General features: G+C 35.5%; 3 protein-coding genes and 2 long non-coding RNA genes across 6 annotated transcripts in view; 2 read left to right on the forward strand and 3 right to left on the reverse strand.

The window, feature by feature from the left end:
• The first annotated feature begins 337 nt into the window (after window positions 1-337).
• Window positions 338-2,248, forward strand: LOC149408879 (lysine-specific demethylase 8-like). The gene is made up of 4 exons (XM_089650343.1): window positions 338-782; window positions 859-1,019; window positions 1,150-1,804; window positions 1,898-2,248. Exons 1-4 carry the CDS (start codon window positions 525-527, stop codon window positions 2,153-2,155), a joined length of 1,332 nt encoding a protein of 443 aa, XP_089506469.1. The 5' UTR covers window positions 338-524; the 3' UTR covers window positions 2,156-2,248.
• Window positions 2,249-19,118, reverse strand: part of LOC149408880 (peflin-like) — a 34,239-nt gene continuing 17,369 nt past the window's right edge. Inside the window, exons 2-4 of one of the 2 annotated variants that reach the window (XM_089650345.1) lie at window positions 6,211-6,370; window positions 5,967-6,110; window positions 2,249-5,346 (exon numbers count right to left, since the gene is read on the reverse strand). In XM_089650345.1, coding sequence (XP_089506471.1) covers window positions 5,120-5,346; window positions 5,967-6,110; window positions 6,211-6,370 — 531 coding nt within the window. In that variant the 3' untranslated portion in view covers window positions 2,249-5,119. Of the gene's footprint in view, window positions 5,347-5,966; window positions 6,111-6,210; window positions 6,374-19,118 lie in introns of both variants that reach the window. The other variant, XM_089650344.1, reaches the window with a different exon arrangement.
• On the reverse strand, window positions 6,375-9,794 carry LOC149408881 (leucine-rich repeats and immunoglobulin-like domains protein 3). Its single transcript, XM_089650342.1, has one exon. The coding sequence runs from the start codon at window positions 9,395-9,397 to the stop codon at window positions 6,587-6,589; it is 2,811 nt and encodes a 936-aa protein (XP_089506468.1). The 5' UTR covers window positions 9,398-9,794; the 3' UTR covers window positions 6,375-6,586.
• LOC149408882 (uncharacterized) lies at window positions 10,298-11,756 on the forward strand. Its single transcript, XR_016305354.1, has 3 exons — window positions 10,298-10,782; window positions 10,958-11,121; window positions 11,343-11,756. It is a non-coding gene; the product is annotated as an uncharacterized LOC149408882 (long non-coding RNA).
• Window positions 11,850-12,802, reverse strand: LOC149408883 (uncharacterized). The gene is made up of 2 exons (XR_016305353.1): window positions 12,688-12,802; window positions 11,850-12,165 (listed from the first exon to the last, which is right to left on the reverse strand). It is a non-coding gene; the product is annotated as an uncharacterized LOC149408883 (long non-coding RNA).

Genomic DNA, 19,118 nt, shown 5'->3' on the forward strand with positions numbered 1-19,118 from the left:
TTACTGAGAAATTTTTAGATTCTGATAAAAGTATGGAAAATTACACCTTTGTTCGAAAAAACTTTTATTAGCTGATAAATTAACTAATGAATGTTCAACTGATTGTACATGATTAATTCCATATTATGCTGTCTCAGTAGAGGTAAAGTCACAAGGAGGAAATCCATAATTGGTTTTATTTTGGCTTTATAATACTTATGTACAAACTGATTAAATGTAACTGTCGATTTCCCGAAAATGAATAAATAAATAATCATTCGATTCTTTTGATGTTTCGATTAAAATATTTCGATCATGCGCATCACTAGTTTTTACCTTTCCCATGAAGATAGTTGATTATGATAGTTGATTTATGCCCATGAATTCCATGGATATTTTCTTTTTTGACGTTTCTCGCATATTTGTATTATTTTTTTAGTATTTACTAAACATTTATTATAGGTTATTTAAAAAGTGGTTTTATTCAATGCTTCGATATTATTATTATTTTTTAAACTATTATCACGTGTCTTCCTGTTTTTAAAATGACAGATGTAACAAAAAAAATTAAATTAATAATTCCATCTATTAAAACAAAACACTTATTTGGAGTGGAACCCGCGGTTCTTTTTGTCATCAAGTCATGTTGTCAACATTTTAAATCTTCCTGTAGTATCCCTCCAAAATTAGTATTTTTGATACAAAGTTCCCTTGATAGAATGCATGAGCGATTGAATATGGGACATTGGAAAAATGTGCCTTTGAATGATCGTCGTAGCATAACTGTCTTATGTTTCTTTAAGGTATATCCAATTCTTTCCAAAGCAACTGCTAATATTTTGTAGCTTGCCTGCTTTATAACCTTTTTATCCATTTCAGGTACTTGCCTTTCTAGAAAACAATGACAGCTCCTTGGATAATGTTATCGACGGAGCATTTCAAATAATTGATAATGGACTACTATTTGGGGCGCCATTAGCACAAGTGCAAGGGGACTTACTTCATCAATGTGCTAATTTGCTATCTTTGTGGAAATTACAGTAAGGTTTATTCATATTGAGTAGGCTATATTACTATATTGTAGAGATTTCAATTTTCCCGAGGACAATGCACACTTGCATAACTAAAGAATAGGTACCTATTTTTAATAGTAATTAAATATTTTTCTAGGAAAAACGGTTCAGATAATATAGCCGATTGTTCGTCATCCAAGGTAAATGAGAAGCACACAGATGTTCTCAATAAACATAGCACCCACACTCTGGCGTCAGTCTGCTGCGCTTCAGAAGCTGACTGGGAAGATATGACTTCCATTTCTTCAAATTCCAAAGATGGGAACGGCTCGCATCAGTTTAATTTTGGCATCACCTTAAAGAAAGATATTTGTCCGTCAATGGAAACATTTAACTGGCGATATTTTGCTAGCAAAACACCCATAGTTTTACTTGATTGTATAACTCATTGGCCAGCCATGAAGTTGTGGCCGGATATGAACTATATATTAAATAAAGCTGGCCACAGAACAGTCCCCGTTGAACTCGGTACCAAGTACACTGACAAAGATTGGACGCAAAAACTGATGACTGTTAAGGATTTTATCCAAACACAAATTCTCAGCAAGCAACCGACCATCGGTTACTTGGCTCAGCATCAACTCTTCAATCAAATATCTGAATTAGCCGCTGATATTAAAGAGCCTGAATATTGCTGCTTGCGCGAAGATGACTCTTTAGCAGAGGAAGAGACTGATGTAAATGCTTGGTTTGGTCCTTGTGGAACAATATCGCCACTACATTTTGACCCCAAACACAATTTGTTGGCCCAGGTAATATGAAATAAATAATCATGCTGTCAAATCAATATATCCCAGTGAAATTCATCATAATCATTGGTCGGTGTTTGTTTGTTTTATCCACAGGTAGTGGGAAAGAAGTTGATTATCTTATTTAGTCCCGAGGACAGCCCCTACTTGTATTGCCACCCTGATAACTTGCTCCGGAACACGGCCCAGGTTGACCCCACGCAGCCAGACTTGGAACTGTTTCCTGAATTTAAGAATGCCACTCCGTATTCGTGCATTTTAAAGCCTGGGGAAATGTTATACATTCCTCCTAATTGGTGGCACTATGTGAAATCTCTGTCTATAAGTTTTTCAGTTAGTTTTTGGTGGAAATAAAGCATTGTAATTGTTCCTAACTAACCATCAAAACGTTACTCAAACATCAGATTGATTAATCTAGGATTTGGGTTTCTTAAAATAAAATACTTTATTTACTCACTTGTATTTTTATTATGAAAAATAATGTAAAGGTGTGAAACACGTTTTATTGATTTTTCAGTTATTTGTGGAAAGGCAAGCTTAACAGACCAATAAAACTTTTATTATACTGGAATAATGTATTGACAAAGTGGTATTATAGCTTGTTGAGTGGTGGTAACCACGGTACATCATTGTTTAAGGCATTGCATCTCGGTAGCTGCAGATTAATAATTAATATTAACTTAGGATTTAGTCGAATCAAAATGCAAATACATATTCTAATGTTTTTACAACACAGTTACAGTCAGCATCTTACAGTTACAGACATTCAACAAATACAGTCACTAGTCAACCAAACAATCACACACAAGTAACATTATAAGAATCACCATTACAATTCAAAACATTCAATACTTTGTACAATTTCCATTACATAATAAATAGTATATCAATATTTATACTATCCATATATCCAGGACCACACCGGGTGGGAATAGTGACCATAATAGCATAGATATTTTTATATTAGTCTACATTATATATTAAGGAAAGAAATGTGAGTTGTGTCCTACAATAAGTAAAGCTTTCATAAAAATAAATACTATTCGTGTTAATAAAATGAATAATTCATTTTGCCGAAACCACGGAAGACGACATATGTAAAATTTAAAGAAAAGGGTTCTGGATGGACCACCTGCACACCGATGAGTTAATTTTAAATAAAGGTAATGACCTAACCCTTTCATACAAGATAGTTTACTACATACAGAGTTCATTGTTCAATTGGCATTTTCTGGTCATTCTAGATTCTCTTCCCATTGGGATTGGAGAATAACGTGTCTTCTGTGAACATTTAATTTCGAAAGTCACATAGTAAAGTGATCATGCGCAATATGGAAAGGGGTGTTTAATTGCCAATGATAAAAGAAATTGCAAGCTAACAACCAGTGCCTGAGAAATATTCACAAATCAAAGGAACAAAGATTATAATAGACTAATTTAATTATTCATGTTTTTGTATCAATTTTATTAAATTTTTACAAGTAAAAATCAAGTTATTTTGGAAAAACATATAAAATTAGGTTACGGCATTACATTATTTTCAGATTATATAGTGGTTAAAAGTTTTTTTTTAAAGAAAGACAAACATCCCAGGTTATGAATAACCTGAAAATATTTAAAAGCCTCCTACTAACACAACAGTAACTGGAAAATGTTGCTTGTGTTGTGATGGAGGACTTAGCCAGTTGAGGAATTGAACACACGACGCCTGGGTGGGACCCAAACGCGATGTCAACTCAGCCACCGACCTGCAGATATTCACAGGTAAAACGGGATAATGCAAGTATTAATTTTCTTATTCAATAATTAATTCCTTATGATCCAATGTTAAAAGTTTAGTTAACTAAGAGACAAATTCGAAAGATGATTGTATTGATAAATCAAGTATATAACTATAAAAGATTGTTAATATACTTTATCACAAGTGATACATAAAAATCTTTAGAAATTATAAATCTTTATAACAGATAACAAAATAATAATTATAAAACTATAAAGGTAAATATTTTGTAAAACTGGCGTTATCATTTGAAGTGTGATAACTTGATATTATCAATGAGTATTTTTAAAAGTAGATAATCATACATACATATTTACAAAATATCAACTGATAATGAAAATTATAATACTGTTTTGTGAATAAAATAATATTAAATGTTTCTCCTCTCTATATACATGGTGTCCGGAAACTCAATAGTACAAGCGGGGAAACCAGTGAATGTACATCACATTTGGAGTCGATTTTGTGGTAACTTTTTTGATGCGAGTTTTCATTTTTGAGAAAATGTACTCCAAGTACGAATTTTTAGGTCAAATTTGAAACAAATATGTCGCTAGAGGGTTAATATCAGCTGTTTAACTTATTTTAAAATGCGTTGAATCGTAGAACCGACTCCAAAAATTGTTTTAACCCACCGAAAAAAAATGGAAACTTAAAAATTCAACATGTTCAGATTGAAAAAAATTATGTTTATTTAGTTCTCTATGTAATGTAGATTCATCAGTTTCCCGCTTGTACTACAAATTTTCGGATACCATGTAAAGAAGAGTGTCTGTTGTTTTTATGCAAATCTACAGTTTTATCCCAAGATTGGTGGAATTTTGCACGCTTGACCTTCAAAACAAGAAAAAGATAACTGTCTACATGAAATTTCGAAAAACCATCCCATCCCCTTTAGCAGGATAAAGCCCGGGCAACGCCGGGGATTGAGAATACATATTAGAAGTTAGAAGGTCAAGCACTCTGATAAATCTAAAAAGGCCAGTGTACTATTGATATTTGCAATTTGCCAATGAGAATACCTTAATAAAAATGAGAAGTAACAAACACGGCAGGGTCCTATAGTAATACTACCACGGATCTGCAACATTGCTGCAAAGGCACGTTACTAATAGATATTCTCCATATTACTAATAAAGAAACCTTGAGTCATAGGAAAACCAAATGAAGACCCTCAAACTTGAGCCCGCTATTTGTGGCATGTGAGTTCACCTGAGCAGGCTCAAATGAGGGGCTGATTTAAAACCCCCAATCCCCAATTGTGCACTCACACTATTTGTAAGCAATACATTTTCGTTTACAATGAGAGCATGAATATAATATGCATATGGCGCCGGAGGTGTGCATCACACTATACGATTAGCAGGGTGTAGGCTAAAGACAAAAGACACTGCCGTATTTCTTTATGTACCCGGTATATTGCATCACCAGTAAAGTAGATAAAATCAAAAGTGTTTTTATATGCAAATAGCATTTTGAGAATGATAATGTAAGAATGGTCAATGGATAATACCAAATGCTGTAACAATTGAGCTGCCTTAGATAGAGCAGCTGAGGGCGACATTTAAGAAGTCTTCGAAGCCAATACTGATGATGCCCTGCTGCTGGGAGTCGCGGGAGCGGAAGGCCTCAGTGAAGCGCTGGATCTGCACGCACAGCACAATGAACTGGTCCACCGACACCTCCTTCTTGTTCACCACATCGCTCTTGTTCACCAGCACCTTGATGAAGTCCGGTGAGAAGCGGAATCCCATCTGGCTCAGGGCTGAACAAACAAAATATCCAATCAGCCTAATGCTTTCAGTTACCCTTCCTCCTCTTTTCAGTGCTTCAAGCCGATATATCTCAGTTGGTGTAAGTCATTGCAATTCTATTTTAAACATTAGTCTGGATCCTAGATTTCAAGTTTAAACATTAGTCTGGTTTACAGTACAGAGTTGTATAGAGCGTGAATGAAGACCATTGTGCTAAAACTTCTCTGAAATATGAGCAGCGCTCATCGGAACTCTTCAGTAAGGCGGAAACACCCCAAGCCCCAATACATTTATTTATGCCGAATAGAGATGGTGCCACTTTCAGTGGGCTCGAGGATAATTCCAGCAGGTAGAAGCTTCAAAATTGCTAGTATGCTTTACCAGGTGTCTGGTGATGAAGACAGACAGATTTTTAGCACACAACTCATTTTAGTGACGATCAACCACTACTGATCTGGATATCGCTAATCCGAGACAAATCTAGTTAAAAATTGAATATTTTTGGTATGAGAATTTTGAAACACCACAAAAACAAAATTGTGACAGTAATAATAGCTGCATGAAATGGCTAAATTACAACTATAAAATTTGGATAATATCATACCTTGCAAAATTTTGGATCATATCATACCTTGCGATAACTCAGGTTCCTCTATGTGGCCTGATTGGTCTCGATCATAGGTGTGGAATACTCCCAGCCACTGGTTGATATAGGCATACAGCTTGGAGAACTCTTCCACGTTGATGGTGCCGGAGCGGTCTCCATCAAACATCCCTATAAAGCGATTACAGGTGAATTACCAGTATTTAGCCTAGTCTGCCAAGTACAATGTTAATGGGATTTTCAGTAAGTGTTTGGATGCCAGAATAGTTACCTATCATGAGACGGCAGGCGGTATCCGAGAAGTGCTTCCCTTGGGCGTTGACCAAAGCTCCCTGCAGCTCCTGGGCGGAGATGTGTCCGGAGCGATCTCTGTCCACGGCAGAGAACCACTGCATGATCTCCGGAGCCACACCTCCCATATTATATCCTGGCTGCTTCACAAGCCGTACAAAACAATTAGGAACTACATCATTTATTATTATTATTAAATGTACAATATTTACACATTATGTATAAGCTCTTTATACAAAAACTTATGAGCTAAATCAGTCTTAAACAGCCCACAGACCGGCAAGTGTCACTTATGCAATAGGAAGGTCATGGGGCACAATTAGAAAACACTCGCGATTGCAAATAAGGTCCTATCACTATGAATAGGGAAATGTTCTGTTGGAATCTTCTCTGTGAGAATCGTTCCCCTGCCCCGATGTGGTGAAATTCACTATACAATCGGGATCACCCTGGTAATAGTACAGGGCTCCTCCGTGTCCGTCCATGGCGGATAGCAGACGGTGACCCTCGTCTGGGGGCACTCTAACCGCTTCCGAATACACGGGAACTCCGTTAATCTCCACAATACTAGGATACTCGTCCCCGGGGAGAGCTTCTAGACTGCTTCTTTTAGCGGAGTCTCCAGTTCCGCTGTCTTTGCAAGAAGATCTTTCTGATATATTGTCGGTAAATATGTGGGTTCCAGGACGGTCTGCTTCCATGGATAAAGGGCCCAGCTGTAATGAGTCCGTAGTGAATTGAGGAATCGGGGTATTCATACGCTTTCTTGTGTAATAAATAACAACAACCCAGACTATGGAAGTTCCAACCGCACAGCAAACAACCGTTATAATTATTATGCCTTTCATGTCTTCTTCATTCACCACGGATGTTACTGGAGGTAAAACTCTTAGTTTTGTGGAGTCCTTCATCGTTCCCAGGGAATTGGTTATTTCACATTCGTATAATCCTTCATCACTTGGTACAGCCCCGACTATAATCAAAAGCTGATCTTCAGCAGTGAAGAAATGTCGTTCAGTTCTAGCAATAGCCGAGCCGTCTTTCAACCAGGTGAGTAAAGGTTTGGGTGATCCAGAGATCATGCACTCCAAGACTACAGACTTGCCGGCAGATACTTCTTTATTGACCATAGCGTTGACAAAGGACGGGGCTTCCAGTACAGTTAAAGTGGCGTTCGAAATGATAGCTCCTGCGGGATTCTGTGCCGTGCAGCTGTACACGCCCATATCTGATATGTTAGAGTTGATGATGAAGAATGCATAGTCTTTAGGCATAACATGCATTCTCCTCTCTCTGGCAGCCGGGAAGTTATTCCCTCCGTCCTTTTGCCAGGCAATCTGCGGGGCGGGCTCCCCGCTGGCCGCACACTCCAACTTGGCAGTCTCTCCCGCTTTCACTGTGATATTGCTGGGTCTTTTTATAAACTTGGGAAGTATAACAATGGTTATTCGAGCCTTGTGCGAATACGTCGTGTCAAAACTATTGGATACAACGCATTGGTATTTACCAGAATCAGAATTAGTGATATTTGGAATAAACAATTCTGAATGGGCCTTCAGAGTGTTTTCATCAGAAACCAACTCCTCCCTAACAATTGGGTTGGTAATATTTACATTGTTTCGCTTCCACAAGAATACCATACGAACGTTGCTAGTGGACACAGCCTTGCAGTGTAGGTGGGAAGTGCCTCCCTTGATAGCCAGCTGCGTTTTAGGATGTTCCAAGATCTTAGGCTTGGGAGAATCATTGCAGGTGAAGTTCTCTCGGTTCAAGTGAAGGAGGGGCTTATTCCTCAGCCATGTGGGATATGCACAGACTGCTTTGACTGAGTTAGGCAGTGGGAGACGTCGCACCCAAAGAGTTAACCATTGCAGATTACAATCACACAACAAGCTGCTCGTATTCATGTGTAGATCCTTGAGGTTCTGCAAAGGATCGAAGGCGTGATCTTGTAATGACGTTATGTTGTTTTCATTCAGGTCTAACGAGGTGAGCATGGTCAGACCAAGAAAGGCTTTATTACTGATGGACTTGATGTGGTTGTTAGCCAGTGAGAACTTGTGTAGATTGACTAATCGCTGAAAAGGTCCATTCATATCCTCAACGGTCCACGATATCTGATTATGGGATAACTCTAATACTTCCAGGTTTGGAGTATGACTGAAGGCATTTTCTGCAATAGTGGAAATTTTATTATTGTCTAATTTCAAGCGTCTCAGGCTGGAGAGGTGTTGGAGAGAATGACCCTTGATGCCTTCTAGGTGGTTTTTGGACAGATCAAGTTCCTCTAGCAACCCGTTGAACTCCCAGCAGCCTTGCTCCATGTCCACCAGCATGTTTGAGGAGAGAGAGAAGTAGGTCATGGTGGCCAGCCCATACATCCAACCCTTGGCAATGACAGAGATAGAATTGCGATCCAACTGTAGAGATTTTATGGATTTCAGGCCAAAAAACACAGCATCACTCAAGTGGCCTATCTTATTACCTCGGATCCTCAGTGTGTCCAAGTTTTCTAAGCCCTGGAAAATTAGTTGCTCCATTTTTTGAAACTGATTTTCGTTGAGTTCCAAAACATTGAGCCCTTTCTGATTTTGAAATAAATGTTTGGGTAAAGAGGAAAGGCGATTCTTGTTGATTTTCAGCTTGAGGAGGTTTGTTAAATTATCGAAAGCGCCACTTTGAATGATCTCGATTCGGTTATTGGTCAAGTGAAGCGTCCGAAGGGAACTGTTCTTGGGGAAGACGAATGGAGTGAGCTTCTCGATATTATTATTGTTCAGGTTCAAGTCCTCCAAGGCGGGTAATGCCGCAAGGGAGACCGTGCTAACACTTCGAATCTCATTATGAGACAAGCTCAGTTTGCGCAAAGTCTTCAGAATACCTACATTTGGTATTGACGTAAACGAATTCTTACTGAGTTTAAGATCTGATAGGTTTTCAAGGTGAGACAAATTGCAGATAAAATCATCTTTAAGTTTATTCGAGCCGAGGTCTAAGGTTTCCACCCAGGAAGGTAATTGATCGAAGAGCCCAGAGATGTTTCCTTGGGAACACGACACGAGAGTAGATAAACACGAACATTCTTGCGGACAATCATTTAATCCAAACACAAGATTAATGTTCCAGAGCGGTAGCGTCAAAAACCACAATAGACAATGGTAACCCATTTTAACACTTGTTAGCACGTATGTTCACTGTACTTCGTAGAAGTAACTGTGCAATCATTTTCACAGCCCATTATTAATTTTCTGCCATCCTTTTTTCAAATATCTTGGAATACGAAGTATCAATGCTGAATTACGCTATGAAACCAATATTTTATTTTCAGGTGCAAAACAACCCACAGAATCAGCGGACGGCCATTTTATTTTGACAATAGCTGGGTTCCGAAATACCAACCTGCCAACATGAAATGCACAATGAAAAATGTAAACTGTCTTATGTCTGACTGAAGTAGGAACTACAAGTAGGTTTACAAGTTTAGTTGTTTGTTTACCTAAAGGTAAAATCCGAGATAGTCTAGTAATCACAAAATCACGAATGATAAATGATAAAAATATAATTTATCCCAAAAAACGTTGAATGTTATCATAACATGTATTTAAAAAAAATAAAAGGTACGACACACCAATAAAAAAAATATAATATTTACCGACAAAACAATAGGTACACAAAAAACTCTAGATAAATATTTACTTCAGGAAAGTCATAAATAATAATATCTTCGCCAAACGCATCACCAAAATATTTATTTATTATTTATTTAACGCCCAGAGGGCTTTTACATGGTTGGTAGTATAATTTTAATTTGACAGATACTTTGAAACATAAAAAATAATAATAAAATTACATTTGATAAAAGCCATGCAACAAGTCATACAAACACAAGAAACAAAAACAGAAAATTACAGCTATTTGTAGGTTTACATGATGTGTTTAGGAGTATTGTTTATTTATTTATTTATTTATTTAATACATGTTACATTATTATGAAATTTACATAGAGTAGATATAATGAATCACCATACTAGGCGGCTGCCTGTTTCATGGTGACCAATTGACGGGGTATTTCACCATCCTGCTCATAAACTGTCAGAAGCACTATGCATAGGATAAAGTATTATTTCGATTTCACCAACGCTCAAAAACGCCTATATGTAAGATAAAGTCCCTCTTCACTATAGGGTACTTGAAGCAGCTAATAGTGGTTATATGTCGGATATATTAGCCGAGTTTTCTACCTATTGCCTTTCAGTACGTTTTGACTTGACACTTGATACTTTTGACAGCTGTGAAGTTTACATTATTTTACTTAAATGTGGATTTAATTGAGGATTTTGCCAGAATTGAAGATGCAGAAGCATATGACGGGTCGCGGGCGTCAGTAATGCGAATACCAAGAGTGAACAGTAAGTGACAATATAAGCTTATGAAAAAAATTTGGAAGTCTTCAATGATGTAGATTTCATTTCGCGCTTTCGACTGATGAAACATGCTGTTATGTAATCCATAACCGAATCATCGACAAAATGTCTCGGAGAACCACCACCAGGTATGTTATTTTAATACAAATACATAACGAAATAGCTGTACTCAAATAATAACAGTGTATGTACACAGTGACGTTAGTTACTGTGTGTAATGTTATTTTGTGTGCCAAAATAATATATTATTATATCCTGCTACAAGCATTGTACATAGATACACCATAATATAATTGTTTTCAGGATTAACGCTGCACCAAAAAGAAGTGCTAAGAGGCTATTGTACACCTCCGTCCAGTGTACGTTCACTTCCCTTAGGACCTGGCTCCCAAAAGAGGTTTATTTATAATTTGGATCAGTTCCTAAAGGCTATCCTGCAAACATGTTGCAAATCGCAATGTCACCAAGTAAGAATCTTTGCTACTTCAATAACATACTACAGTAGTACATACTATAGTGATAAATAGTCATTAGAATCAATGAAGACTATTAAAATGATGAAAGCGCAAGCCAACTTCATTCACAAGACTCATCGGGCAAGTGACAAGCACAGTGTTGTCGCCTGATGGCATTGCCATTGCACTGAAATAATAATGTTGATTACTGAAATTACTTTCTCTTATTTCAGGTGAAAAAATGCTGAAGTACGCCTAAACAGAAATGGTGTGTTCTGCATGAACACGCAAGTAACTGCTATGTTATATACATAGTTATATGTTATATACTATACTGCACATCTTCGGATCTACCGGATCTGCCCTGATGATGGACACTGCAACGCTGTCCGAAACGTCGGCTAAAGAAGGAGTTAGCGCAACACGGCATAACACCCCAAAAACAAACAACAAAAATGCTTTTGGCCGTGAGAATCTAAAAAACTTACCTAACTGCTATGCCAATTTAATTATTAGATACAACTGCTTCCAGGAGAGGTAGCTTGGATCCAGTCACGAGATCATTGAATAATGTTTATTGTTTAATAATCTATTATAATTTAAGTTCTATATTTGTAAATAATTATGTATTAAAAATATATATTTGTTAAAAGGGAATGGAATTAAAAAAACATTAATTTATTATTGCAATTTTTAATTGTGCTTTTCAGTTTCAATTGCCTCTTATCATCTCCCTCCTATTTCCTCAATTGTCTTCAAGTATCAGGACCCTCTGGAGTCTGGGGGATTCTGTTTAACGAGACGGCGGCTTATTTGAGGCAGTGGCCGCCTCACAGCAGACACCGGCTGCGGCTGCTTGATCATCGAGGCGTGCGAAGCAGGGGGATGGTCCAACTATCCCACGACATAAGGTCTGAGGCGGGGGCTTCTGGATCGGAGACTGCGTATCCAAAAATAGCCCTGGAAGTGGACGGTTATCGAGGAATGCATCGTCTTCATCTTCTTCTATGGAGAACACCTCCATGAGTACCTCTTCTGCAATGGCATTCGGGTTATCTGGAAGTATAAGAGAGAATAGTGCGTTTTTAGTAATTTACTATAAACGCTCCCGAAAGAATTCAAATAATTCTATGAAAAAACATTTAGCGTTTGATAAATATTTGTCGAGGTTTGCAAATTTTCATATTAAATTAAAAAAAGTTAAGGGACAATAACTTTTATAACATCTTTGTCTAATTAAATACATTTTTGTTTCGTGTAAAGTAGTAATTACAGTTTTCATGATGAAAAAACCATTTGTAAGTGACTTTATCAATGTTTGAGTTCAAAAATTTTATATTTTTAAGTGCATAAGTCGATTTGTACTGCACAAAACTGAGAGTCTTTAATCCACATTCAAGAACAGTATTTTATTTTGAAATATATTAAAAAATAGCGAATTTATATGGAATCTGAATTCTGACAGTTCGAGATGCACGTTGCAAGGCTTTAGGGATTTACAGGAAGAACAATAATTCAAAAGAATTAGTGCGTGACATTGTGTGACTTTGAACATCCTCATTTGTAATATTATAATACCTGATGCCGTTATCTCCTAAGGACATCACCGCGTCGCTATATTCAAGTAGTTTGTTTACACTGTCACTCGTCTTTCGTAAAATTAATGCTTCGATCTCGTTTATTCATCCTGAAAAATAAGACAAATCTTTTAATTCGACTCAAATCTCTAGTAAGATCGCATAATAATTAACAATACCAAAAACTATTGTACTTACCAAGAATGAATTGGGCAGAAATGTCGTCTGCATAAATAAACCACGTCTGTTTACCGTTTTGACGTTTGCAATTCCATAGAAACAATCGCATTTTAAAGACAGGCGTTGCATTAGACATTATAAAAGCGCTGTTGCCAGAGAGATTCGTCTAATAGCTGCGTGGGACCTTGTTTTCTGTGGTGAAACGCACCTAGGTTTATGAGCAACTTTATCGTATGCATAATTTTATGTGACATATAGTTATGATAAACTTTATAAGGGTTTGGTGAAAAAGCCCGTGAGTGTAATTAATTTGTATGAAATATGAAATCTAGTGTAAACATATGAAATTAGTAACTATAGATGAAGCTAAAATTTTGGAAAAATTGTAATAAAAAGTAGAAGATAGAAATTAGAAAGGAGAAAGAAGTAAATTAGCATTAGATTGTAAAAATGTACATAATTATGTATATAATTTTTAATATGTGTGCATGCAAGCACACATGTGTATATAGCAGCAGACATACCTATATACATATAACAGCACATGTATACATACACCCATATGACGCATCCTCACGCATATAAACAATATATACACCTCTATCTGAGTACTTGGAATAGGCTACTAACACTATAACAATCACACATCAAAAAATCCCCGAGCGCTTTCCTGAAACTGTCGTATTTGGCTATTGATTTTATTTCTAACGTTAAATTATTGAATATTTTTGGAGCAAGAAAGTTAAATTGTCTTTGTGCCATTGAGGTTTTTATTGGGGGAATAGTATAATTCGATTTGTTGGAATATCTTGTATTATGGGTCGATTCAAAAATATTTTTTTTCGTATGTTTGAATTTATAGTAGGAGGATATGTTTTTGACGTATAAGGATTTTATGTTGAGTACTTTGAAGTCGTTAAATAAGTCCTTCGTGGGGTGAATATAGTGTACTTTGTAAATAGTCCGCATTATCAATTTTTGAGCTTTAATTAATGGATCTAATATCGTGTTAGAGCATCCTCCCCAGACTATTATACCGTAAGATATAATTGATTGGCATAAAGAAAAGTATACCGTTTTTAGTGTATTTTTATTAAGAATATTTCGTAATGACCTGAAGATATATGCCAGTTTCCGTGTACGGTTTGTAACATTTATTACGTGATCTTCCCATCGTAGTTTATTGTCAATTATTACACCCAAATATTTAATGGAATCTACTCGTTCTAGTGGATTGCACAGACAACTAGAGTTATCTCTACAAGAATGTATTTTTAGTGTATGATTGATTGAAGGCTGACTCGGAATATTAAGACTAAACGTTATATATTTCGTTTTAGTTATGTTTAAGGTGAGTAGATTATCATCCAACCACTGTTTAATAATTTGCAATGTTAGATCCGCTCTGTGAAATGTTTCTTCCCATGTCTTACTTTTTAGTACTAGGGCAGTGTCATCGGCGAAAGTGATTATATTGCCATCAATAATAGATAGTTTACATAAGTCATTGATATAAATGAGAAAAAGTGTGGGACCGAGTACACTGCCCTGTGGCACACCAAAGTTAATGCTAGTTGAATGGGATGGTTCATGCGATGGTAGCTTAACACATTGCTTTCTGTCTGTGAGGTACGATTTGAACCAATCAAATGCCTTATTCTTTATTCCGATTTTTTTGAGCTTGGCTAGAAGGATTGGATGAGATACTGTATCAAATGCCTTAGCTAAATCCAGAAATATTGCCAGACATTTATCACCTTTGTCTAAGGCTTGTGTTATATGTGATGTTAGTTCTAAAATAGCTGAATCTGTATTGAGTCCTTCTCTAAAGCCATACTGGTTTGACGAGAGTATGTTATATTTTGTAAGATGGTCGATAAGTCTTTTTTTTACTATTTTTTCAATAATTTTTGATAGTGATGATAATATAGAAATTGGTCTGTAGTTTGTTATGTCAGTAGGATTTCCGGACTTAAAAATTGGTTGGACTAGGGCAAGTTTGAGTTTGTTTGGGAATTCACCTTTAGTGAGACTGAGGTTTATGATATGTACTAATGGATGGATTATAAAGGGTTCAACTGTTTTTAGTATAGTTGAGGAAATTTTGTCATGATTGCACGAATGAGAGGGCTTTAACTGTCTAATGGTTTGAGAAATTTCATCGTAGTTGGTCGGGTTTAAGGTGAGTATATTATCTGTTTCACTGGCACATTGATTGATAATGTCGGCAAGGGCATTTTCATCGGTTGATGTCTTATTTAAAATCTTTGATGCTAGATTTTTACCGATATTGCAAAAGTATTCATTTATGTGATTGGTCACAGTGTCTGGATGGTCATTTAGGGAGGTGTCTTGGCCGTTGATGTTTAATTTATTGATTGGTTGTACTGGGTGATCAGTGTTAGATATTTCTTTGACGATATTCCAAATTTGTTTGTTATTATTACCGACTCTGGACAGTTTTTCTTTGTAGTAGTTTTCTTTTGTGGTTTTAATGATATTATTACATATATTTCTGTACTTTTTATAAAATATTTGGGCTTGAATGTCTGGATTATTGAGTAAGTTTTTGTGAAGCTTGTCCCGTTTTTTAATACAAAAAATTAGGCCATCTGTTATCCATGGTTTCAGTTTTTTATTTTTTGAATTATTCACAAGGGATTCTTCAGTGACATCCTCAATATGTTGCAAGAGAGTTTCAGAGAAGGTATTAAAAGCAATGTCTACGTCTGTGGAGTTTAGAGTGGAGAGCCAATTTTCTAAAATAATTTTAGAAGTTAGTTTCTCGAGATTAATGTGTTTCTTTTTTATATTACTACGTGACGTTCCGGTAGTGGGTTTATTATGCATAAGACCAATTGCTATTGAGAAATGGTCCGTTATGGTTGATTGATATATAATTCCCTTTGCATTTTTTTTTGTTCGTAGAAATATGTGATCAATACATGAGTTACTAGTATCAGTTACTCTAGTAGGGGCATTAATATAAGAAATAAGCCCGTGTTGAGTCATGAGATTTTTATAGTCGAGAGTTTGTGATGCTTTTGGTTTAAGTAAATCTATGTTAATGTCACCAATCACCATTAGCTCTTCATTTGGTGTACAGTTAAATAAGGCCAAGTCTAAGGATTTAAGGAAGGATGAAATATTTTGGTGTTTAGGTGACCTGTATAGTGCAAGAATTGTGGTTTGGATGGTTTTTATTTTAAGGCAGTTGGCATTATCAATGATTAATTCAGAGATAATCGGGTCCAGCTCAGATTTTACATAGACAATTACTCCATCTGACTGTGTCTTATTATTTTGTGTATTGAAAACTGTAAATCCTGTAATGTTTTTGTGAGTGTAATTTGATTTGATCCAACATTCAGTTAAAATTATTATGTCAAAAATATTATTCAAATCGGCAAGTGTTACAAGAAGGTCATTATAGTTCTTATCAACGCTTCGAATGTTTGTTGAGAATATTTTTAATCGTTTATAGGATTTTAGAATATTTATGCACTTTGAGGCATCATTGGTTTCAGGAGAAATCACGTTACCGTGGTTTTCTATTTGTAGATTAATATCAATCATTTCGTTTGACTAGTACCAGCTAATTGTATCACGAGCATGTATGAAGAGTATGGGTAAGTGTGATGAATAGATAAGAACAAGGTTAGTGAACAAAGATGTAATTAAAACAGAGTTAGAGCATTTCCAGTAACTTTCTTTCCAAGATTTAAATAGTATTGAGGTAAATGTATTAAGTGTTGTCAAGAAACAACCGCAAATTATAATACTGGTGAGAAATATTCGTGTTAATAAAAGTGGTATTATTTGTTTATATGGTGAGAATGTCGAAAGATAGGGCAAAACATTAGAATTTGTGACAGTAGTTATGTCAAAACTAGAGGAATCTGTTAAGGAAGGTATGAACACATTATTTTGGGTAAATACATTATTGATGATGGTGTAAATCATATAAAAACATGTGAGTAGGACAATACGTATGGAATGATCTACTGTTTTCTTATAGAATATTAAAGAGTCTTTAGTTTTTATCAAAATTAATAAACTATGGTAAGAGTAATTACAAGATAGATTAGCAATTTTTGCAATAGTTATGCTGTTACAAGAAAGTACGAATATGTTAATTTGAATGGTTAATAAATGGAAAATAGTTGTATGGATCATACAAAAACATGTTAGGAAAAAAATATTTACAGAATGATCTATTTTTTTCTTGAATAATGTTAAAAAATAATGTGTTTGGATGATAAGAAGTAAAATATGGTGAAAATGTTTAACAACAATATTAGCAGTGATTACAAAAATTATGTTCATACAAGAGAAATCTACTAAAGAAGGTAAGAATACATTATTTAGAGTATTTAAATTGTTAAGAGTGATACGAGACAAAGAGAAACTTGCAAGGAAAATAATATTTACGGAATGAACAAATTTTTCCTTAAAGGGTACTGAAAAAACTCGAGTTTCAAACAAAGGAGATAAAATATAGTAAGAATAGTAAGTAGCAAGATTAGCAATTATTACAATAATCGTTCTGTTATAAGATAAAAATACTAAAGACAGTAAAAAGGCATTATTTTGGGTATATACTTTGTTACTAGAGATCCGGCACATATAAAAACTTACGAAAAAAAAGATATCAGCCGAATGATTATTATTATTATGTAGCACAGTAAAGAATGAAATACCTTTTATCAACCGTCACAGTGATTGACGTTTTTGTCGATCGAGATCAAGGACATTTTTTATTGTGATGATTTTGGAGGTGTCCGTTTTTCTCAGCAGAATACGCCCCGAAGCCGTCCAGGAGTTGAAATAAATGTTTTAAATGATCCACAAAACTTGCCAAGTTGGTGTTGAATATGTCAACTTTATAAAAATTATGAGACAATCGTTTTAAAAAGTCATCGAATAAGGAATTGATTCTGTTAAAAATCATTCGAAACCACAGCCGTCACGTCATTGGTCATAATTCATCGATATCAAATCAATTCCCAAATCCGAGATACGCACAAAAATATCTCCGATTCGGATTGCTTGACAAATGAGATATTCTTCCCCTCGGCTGCATTGTGTTACGTGCTACCTAATGCGATTTGATATGCATTTGGGATTACGCAATGTAATTTAATGGTAATGTTAGGTATAAGTTAGATATCTGTTTCATTATGATATTATCTTGCAACCGAAGAAGCTATTAGTATATTATGCACAATTCATTATTTTTTAGGTTGGGACTTAAAAAATGGCATTTTGACTTAAAATAAATTAATTTTTATGGCGCCGTTTTTGTGAAAAACCTAAAAAACTATACCTAGAGAACAACTGCTCCCGCTGAACTCCTAGCGATTAAATCGATTAATTAACTCGATTCTTTTGATGTTTCTATTAAGTATATAATCTAAATATTTCGATCCTGCCCATCACTAACATAGACAGAAAAAGACGGCCATACAATTATCTATGGACGGGCTTTACAAATTACAAACCAGGGGCATTTAACTAAGCTTTGGCCTTGAAACTCATTTGAAACCGCCACGCCCACCTCAAAATTCTTATAGAAAACGAATAATATGGCTAAAAGCTCAGATCTCATTGGTGAGAGCAGAAGGATTGGTTTGATCTCTCGCTCTCTACCGTAATGACTCGTGTAACAGAAAGAGATGACGGAATTTTGCCGTTTGACAGTTTTCAAATCATTCAAACAAAATGACAGTGGTTTATTTATACACGCGGGTTGTCATTTGCTGCCGAAATACTATCATTTCCGTCGAAAATATTGCGTGTTAAAGTTGTTCGTGTTAAAAATACAATATAAGCCAGTATAGTGTTAGCGAGTTACAAACATATATTCAACCTACCTACGTAAGTTCAAGTTTTAAGTGAATTGACAGTTTTAGGTTATTCGTTCGGTTTTTTAAACAATGCTTCATACTTTGCATATTGTCTTCCTCCACAACGTATAAATGTTATTTATTATATCGATAAACTTATTCATGTTATTGATTAGTGTTATCCTGTATTATCTTATTGTTTTGGTGAAATTAAAGATTTTTAAACATATGTAACCATGAGTTCATGAGGCTGAAAAATGTCGGAATTCTTCGTCGTACTGTCGGATAATCATGTTTTGGATATTTTCTTCAGTGTTTTTGCAAATTTCTTGTCATTTTGGGTTTCTTCTTCTCAGATTAACAAGTTTCATCTTAAGGAAATGCACTGTAAAAGTTATTTTCTTAG

The sequence above is a fragment of the Hesperophylax consimilis genome, unplaced genomic scaffold (genome assembly GCF_061612785.1).
Source record: "Hesperophylax consimilis isolate HC1 unplaced genomic scaffold, BYU_Hcon_1.0 scaffold_46, whole genome shotgun sequence".
Taxonomy (NCBI): domain Eukaryota; kingdom Metazoa; phylum Arthropoda; class Insecta; order Trichoptera; family Limnephilidae; genus Hesperophylax; species Hesperophylax consimilis.

What these genes read in the sequence shown, in the direction of transcription:
- LOC149408879 (XM_089650343.1), top strand. Translation starts at nt 525, where the DNA reads ATGACAGATGTAACAAAAAAAATTAAATTAATAATTCCATCTATTAAA. An exon ending in CTATCTTTGTGGAAATTACA is followed by an intron (nt 1,020 to 1,149) that starts GTAAGGTTTATT and finishes ATATTTTTCTAG; the next exon opens with GAAAAACGGTTCAGATAATA. An exon ending in AACACAATTTGTTGGCCCAG is followed by an intron (nt 1,805 to 1,897) that starts GTAATATGAAAT and finishes TTTTATCCACAG; the next exon opens with GTAGTGGGAAAGAAGTTGAT.
- LOC149408881 (XM_089650342.1), bottom strand. Translation starts at nt 9,397, where the DNA reads ATGGGTTACCATTGTCTATTGTGGTTTTTGACGCTACCGCTCTGGAAC.